The sequence below is a fragment of the Bidens hawaiensis genome, unplaced genomic scaffold, assembly GCF_021521415.1.
Source record: "Bidens hawaiensis isolate Kalapana, Puna unplaced genomic scaffold, B.hawaiensis_p1.1 tig00055862_1, whole genome shotgun sequence".
In the NCBI taxonomy this organism is placed as follows: Eukaryota; Viridiplantae; Streptophyta; class Magnoliopsida; order Asterales; family Asteraceae; genus Bidens; species Bidens hawaiensis.
This window is the reverse complement of record NW_027500061.1, coordinates 1,303-8,533: the sequence shown is the minus strand read 5'-3', so window position 1 is coordinate 8,533 and position 7,231 is coordinate 1,303. Positions and strand designations below refer to the sequence as shown.

General features: G+C 34.2%; 2 protein-coding genes across 2 annotated transcripts; both read right to left on the bottom strand.

Annotated features, from left to right (window-relative positions):
- Positions 1-222: 222 nt before the first annotated feature.
- On the bottom strand, positions 223-2,463 carry LOC143601193 (uncharacterized). Its single transcript, XM_077078667.1, has 2 exons — positions 1,565-2,463; positions 223-853 (listed from the first exon to the last, which is right to left on the bottom strand). The coding sequence occupies exons 1-2, from the start codon at positions 2,207-2,209 to the stop codon at positions 551-553; spliced, it is 948 nt and encodes a 315-aa protein (XP_076934782.1). The 5' UTR covers positions 2,210-2,463; the 3' UTR covers positions 223-550.
- Positions 2,464-5,303: 2,840 nt separating this feature from the next.
- LOC143601192 (uncharacterized) lies at positions 5,304-7,015 on the bottom strand. The gene is made up of 4 exons (XM_077078665.1): positions 6,362-7,015; positions 6,020-6,281; positions 5,497-5,609; positions 5,304-5,390 (listed from the first exon to the last, which is right to left on the bottom strand). The coding sequence occupies exons 1-4, from the start codon at positions 7,013-7,015 to the stop codon at positions 5,304-5,306; spliced, it is 1,116 nt and encodes a 371-aa protein (XP_076934780.1).
- Between the last annotated feature and the right edge of the window lie 216 nt (positions 7,016-7,231).

Below are 7,231 nucleotides of genomic sequence, written 5' to 3'. Positions count from 1 at the left end.
GTGTATTTGAAGGTAAAAATGAGCTGGTATTGCAGGATTGGTCCAGTGCATACCCACGAATGCCCATTCCTCTCTCAAAAATTAAGTAAAGTAAACAAATTTCAAAATCTTGAAGGATCAAACTAGAAAATAAAAAATGCCTTAACAAACTGATGAACGGTGTAAATATATTCTAAAAACTTGTGAATGCCAATTTGGTTTCAAACTGATTAAATCGAAAACCAAATCCAACCAAAACTATTTAGAACCGAATAGAATTACATTTTCATTTTTCGGTCAAAATTGAATTGGGTTTCGGTTTAGATCCATAATATATGATAGCAAAGTACAATTATCCAGACCAAAATGTATATACCAACATATTCCGGTGAATAAAAATCAAACATAAACATTTTAGTAAACGGATCATTTCTTAGTTTCCTGTATTGTTTTTCAGAATGGAATCTATCAGAGCTGATATGGATTTTAGGGCAGCATCCTGGACTTTCAAACCCTGCACAATATACCTCAAAATTCAAATGAAATACAAAAACAAACAATCCAAAAAAAGTTATACCTCATCAACGCCAATGCTTACTTTAACTACCTCAAAGTCATTAAAAGGAACATTCAACTTTCCAAGCATAGTAACTGAAGAAAAAGATGATAATGGAGTAATGACAAGATCATCGGACAAGATGAACTTTGCAGATGTTTTCAGATACCTTCCATCCACTCTAGAATCTCTAAAGTTATAAATACAATGCATCTCACCACAATAACCTTGACTATTTTGGAAACGACTCAAATTTGCATAGGCAGCCCCGTCGGGGCAATAAGCTGGTTGGAGAAGCATTTTCTTGAGATCATCCGACTTTATGTAATCTCCAACACTCATATTAGAAATGCTTAAATACAAGTTGTTCAAACTCTCAAAAGAACTAGCACCACGTACTCATCAACTCACCAATCATAGTACCCAAAGGAATTTCAAGAAACCCGAAAAGAAACTCAACGAAATCACAATCTGCTTCTACTAACAAGACCTTAGATGTTGATTTTTGCAAAGTAACTACCGACGGCAATCTTGTTGAGGTTCGGGAAGTCAATTTCTTAAACAAAGTTTCTTTTCTAGGATTAACTAAATCTTGGATTACAGGCGAACTAGGAAAAACCAAGTAGGTCAATGGATACTTGAATAAGAACGCTCCTTTTAAAAGAGTAAGGATCTGAAAAATAATATCCTGTCATCTTATTTTGAACTTAAAATATGTATGTAAGATGTGCATTTTGGAAATTAGCATCCACACCATATACTGTTATATCACCTCTACATCATAGTTAAACTAATTTTGAATAACTCTTATCTTTAACTTAAATTATACAAAAAATATATAGATATGATTTATTAATAATGTTTAATATTTATATTTTATAATTTATTTACAAAAAAATTTAGTATATATAAAAAAATTAGTTATGATTTCAGAACCTATTCGTGCTAAACTAGGATGGACAGATCTAGTTTCCGTCCATTTTGGTTTCCCGCGTTAGAGATCGTGCAATACAATACATATGGAAGTACCTGATCCACACCAATGTCAATTGTCATTGCATCTAAAAAGCTAACCGCAGTGATTCCAAGTTCACAAAGCAGCTGCACAATAGAGATTGGACTATTCGGCATCACACACAGGTCATCTGTGACAATATAGGATGCCAAATCCGACACAAACACACCACCTTCACAATCATCACCCGAAGTTGAATCCTCATATTTGACCTCCCGATCCATCATCTTGCCATAGTTACTGCATTTTGCTAGGCTAGAAATGCTAAAACACGCACCAGACTGTCGACTACAACCAATATCTTGACATATATAGTGTCTAGTAGGCTCTTGGTCATTTATGTTGAGTTTAAGCTTTCTGCATACATCATATGATGAAGTTCTTGGATTAAGCAACATCCATTTGTTTTTTTCTGCCGACGTACAATTGCTACAAAGATCATGTAGACTCTGGTACAAGTTGTTAAGGCTTCTAATCGGCTTAACCTCTTCATCAGGTCGTGTCCTAAATAGCCTGACAATTGCGGTCATCGGCAATGTCATAATGCTGAAAAGAGTGTCAACAAAGTTGCTGTCAGCTTCAGCAAATATAACTTTCATTTCCTCTTTGTGCACCATCAGTTTTAGAGAGAATTTGGATTGGGGAGTATTAGGAGCCATGATCTTGTACTCTTTGGTGAGATCTACCTAACACTTTTTAAAGTAATTGTTTGGACAATGAAGAGGTGTTCATTACTCAGTATTTACTTGATTATTATTACTGTAAGTTAAAGAGGCTTTAATTAGAACTTGTGGGTTACGGTCAAGTTTCCCTGTGACTTCTTGGTTTTCTTTGAACCTATTGTAGACTATTAAAGGGAATTATAATACAAACTATTTTTCATATACCGAACAAAAAGATCCAAATACAATAGAAAGATCCAATTACAATAGAGATATAGGTAAGCGGATAACAAGTTACGTCGCCACCATTTTTTGAATGGCAACATTCATTTGTTCTGACATAAAAAAATGTGATTCTTTTCCATTTAATTATTATTATCCGGTGCTTACAATCTATATATATTAATGCAAATTCACATCATCTTCTTATTTCTTTTACAAAAAATAATGATCATACCATTTAACTTAGTAAAGTTGATCAGACATTAGCACATTATCCTTAATCATCTGTTATTTAATTTTAACATGTGTATAACAAAAAAATTTGAATATTATATTGATTTAAAACAACTAAATTACATAACTATACATACCTATTTGAATAGGCTTGTGTTAAACAAAATAGAAAAATGAATTTATTTTCCAATATTGAACTTAAATAACTATATTTATATATTCGGTATAGATAATTATTTATGAGGTTGTGTTCAACTATGTCTAGAGCAGAGCTAAGATTAATGAGATGTAGATACTCGAAATTGGTTTCTAGAACGTGTGAATTTGTCATACACCACTCTCACGCACGATCCATTCAGGTCTTCAATTATTGTTGGACCTAGTTTTTATTTTAGCAAGTCGTCTTCAACTAATTTTGTTATGTGGATGATTTTTGGCAAGACCAAGTTCAATAGTGTTTGTTTCATATTAACCTTGGAAGAATATTTGAGTATAAAATAAAAAACTAAAGGTTCTTTATCACACACACCAAAAGTACTAAAAATACTTACTATTAGTAGCATTTGCTTATTATAATTATAGAGAACTACTCTTCTCCTTTTTCATTCTCCAGATCACGATGAACACTATCTTACCCAGGGTAACCTCGGATGCATGAGCCAACTTACAATACATTCTGCATCGGTTGTTGTAGGGAGACAGACAAGTTCTTCAAATAGTAACTTGAAATATGTTTTAAAAGACCCATATTGTACACAAATCATTAGCCACAACCATCAACATGTAGTTTCCTCGTTTTGCAATCAAGAACAAAGTCAAAGCCGTTGTTGAAGGTTTTTTTTTGTAGAAGATAACAGCTGAATCAATATACTCACATAAACATGTATATTTACATTCTTTATATATGTTGGGTTTGTATACGGTATGGTATTAACACTCTTTTAAACAATTTTTGTGAACCACTCGCTACTCAACATTTTTTGTTTAAAATGGATTCTTATAAAGTACTAATTCTTAGCATGTTTTAGGTAAACGTTTAGTTATATAGCATGCATCGTTTAAGTCACCTATGAGTATTGGTTATGCTTGTTAGGAAGCGGTTTAGTAAAATAAAAAACATTTACAATTTATAACTTGCTGGTTACAAATAACATTCTTTTAAGTTGGTTGAAAAAATATTTCTTTTTCTAACAAGCGTGTTAGAAACGATTTATTATTAATCGTAAGTTTAAAATGTTTTAATCTCATGTTGAATTTACTAAGTAGTGTGTTAGAAACTATTCATTTTAAATCAAAAGTGTAAAACATTATGGTCTAAGCATTTAAGTTTTTTAATGGGTGTGCTAGAAACAGTTTAGAAAACAAAAATTTTTGAACAAAACAATTGTTCCGGTATTACTACTTGCGAGTAGTTATCATATAAACAATGTGATGTTGTTTTGAACAGATTTGTAATGTCTCAAGCTTTCATGATAAACAAAACGAGGACATGTTGATACGAGTGCCGAAACTTTCACCGAGGGAGCACATCAACACTCACCAATAAAACGATGTCATTGCGATGCTTCCAGGGTGTGTGCACGAAATCACAAAAGTAATTGCATGTCGTTGATGCCTTTTATTTACCGGAGCCCAAGGGCGAATCCTAGCTTATGACACCCCCCCCCCTTTCTCAGTTGTGTAAATTTACGCGTTTTACACCTCTATGTGTGGCTGTCTAGTTGGAACTGAACTATTAACGAGTCACGCTTGTAGTGAATAGAACGCAAATCCATGCTCCCTTTGAGCCGGGTTGTAGAAGTCAAAAGCCAAGTGAAGCGACCCAGGAAGTCAAACTATTTAGTCACGTCATGATGTTAATAATGAGCAGATTGATGTTCCTTTCAATCTAGGTGGTTTTCACGAAATTCATGGTGGAGTCTTTTTCCAAGACGGGAAGTATGATGTTAGGGGCGATGACCCGTTACTTGATGACGACCAAGTATAGCCCGACACTTGATAGAACCCGTACTCAGCTCTCGAGAACCGATCAGGCTGCATGGGAATGAGTCAAGCCTCACGGTGCGTGGATCTTAATTAATATTAATTCCTTCATTTTTTGGTTGATCTGGTGTTATCTTTTATTTGATTGCTTCCGTTAACTTTATCATTTATGATGCAGGACGCGACAACCTGTTAATTGCTTGATGATTGACGACCTACGAGAAACTGACACTCGAAAGAACCCGTACTCGGCTCTTGAGAACCGATCAGCCTGCATAGGAATAGATCATGATGCTTGCATGAATTTGAGTTCATATTAATGTTATGGTTTTTAACTTCTATCTGTTTTCTTTAATGTTTATATCTATATAGTTTGGTATTTCAAAAAAGGTTGATTTATATTACCATGTTTTGAATTATTAAAAAAAGAAGGTTGAATTTATTACTAACTCTTGAGCCATTTAATTGCTTCCTTTAAGTGCATCATGTATTACAAACACAAGCTTATATAACCTTACAAACCACAGTAAGAGTAAATCAACTTAACAAAACTATACCAATCAACTTCACCAAACTAACTTTCTGATGAGCGGGATTTCTTGACTGACTTGGTAATCCTCCAGCAAATTAAACGACTCGATCCAACGACTAATCAGTTCTTCGTTTTATTTTTCCTTTTTAAAATGGAGCCAGTGAAAGCCTCAGAAGATCTTAGAGAAGCGTCAAGAAGTTCCAAACCCTTCATAAAAAAAAAGTTAAGCGAGTCTTAAATTTACATAATGAATGAACTAAATTTGTTTTAGTAGTAAAAACAGTCGTTTACTGACTGAATTAACATCGTTTACCTGCTCAATGCCGAAGCTCACTTCATGTACCTCAATATCATTTAAAGGAACTTCCAACATACCAAGCGTAGTAATTGTCGAAAAAGATGATAACGGAGTTACAAAAAGATTATCTGTCAACATGAACTTTACGGACGCTTTCAAATATCGTCCTTCGACGACTCATGAATCTTTTAAAGAACAATCATAAAAGCGTTCCCCCGAAAAAAATTTAGGCTTTGTGGTACGACTAATACTTGCACAAACATTTTCAGCCTTATTATAGCTACGCAAATATAACTTAGAATAGCGTAATAAAACACTTACAGGAAAAATCTGGTTTACCGAGAGTTTTTTATGTACCAACTGGGGTTCCAGAAGCATACTTTTGAGCTCACTTGACTTTATGCATTCTCCAACACTCAACTTTTGAGCTCACTTGACTTTATGCATTCTCCAACACTCAAACAAGATATGCTTGAGTACAAGTTGTTTAAACTTAGAAAAACACTAGTACCGTTAAATAATTTGCCAATCACAGTACCTAGAGGGATTTCAAGGAACCCAAAAATAAACTCAACCAAATCACAATCTCCATCTGCAAATAATAGTTTGGATGTTGATTTTTGCATGGTAACTTTCAATTTTAAAGTCCTTAAAGTTCTTGCTGTTTCATTTTTTGTCAAATGGTTAACCAAAGGTTTTTCTCTATCAACACCTAAACCTTGAATACAACTAGAACCAGGGAAAACCATCCAAGTCAAAGGATTCTTAGATAATAGAGCCCCTTCTAAAAGATTAAGAATCTGAAAAAAAAAATGTATATATATAGTTAACTTAAAACATAATTTCAGAAAACCAAATAAAACATAACCAAATTAATTACCTGGTCAACACCAAAATCAAATGACATGTTATCTAAAGAGCTAACGTCAGTGATTCCAAGTTCACAGAGCAAAAGAATGCTTGAGCCTGGACTATTCGGAATCACACGGAGATCATCCGTGACAATAAAGGTTGTCAAAGTAGACACAAACACATCATCATCACTATCACCATCCACAGTTGAATCCTCATATTCGACTTCTCGGTTCATTATCTTGCCACAGTGTCTGCATCTGGCAAGGTCACAAGTGCTAATTAAGCATGTATCTAAAAAGCATCCACGAATGCAACTAAAATCCGGGCACATAAAGCGTTTTGTGGGCTCTTCATCATTTATGTTGAGTTTAAGCTTTCGGCATACATCATGTGATGAAGTAATGGGATTAAGCAACAACCATTTGTTTTCTTCAGCAGACATACAATCTGTAGAAAGATCAAGCAGGCTCTGGTACAAGTTATTTAGGCACCCAATGGCCTTAAGCTTTTCATTACGGTGTTTCCTCAAGAGCCTGACAATTGTGGCCATTGGCAATGTCATAATGCTGAAAAGTGTGTCAACAAAGTTGTTATCAGCTTCACCGAAGATCACTCTCTTTTCCTCTTTGTGCACCAATAGTTTTAGAGAGAATTTGGACTGTGAAGAATCAGGATCCATTAATGTTAAACAATATGTTGCAATAGAGTAGTTTTTTGTGAGAGCTTGAGATACTACTTAAACTAATTAAGCGGACAACGAAGAGGTGTTATTACTCAGTATTTATTATGAACATTATTGTAAGTTAAACAGCTGGTGTGATACGTTCAAGTTTCATTGTGACTTATTGGTGTCCTAGCTGTTAAGACAACATAGAGAAGAAAAAGAAAAGAATTG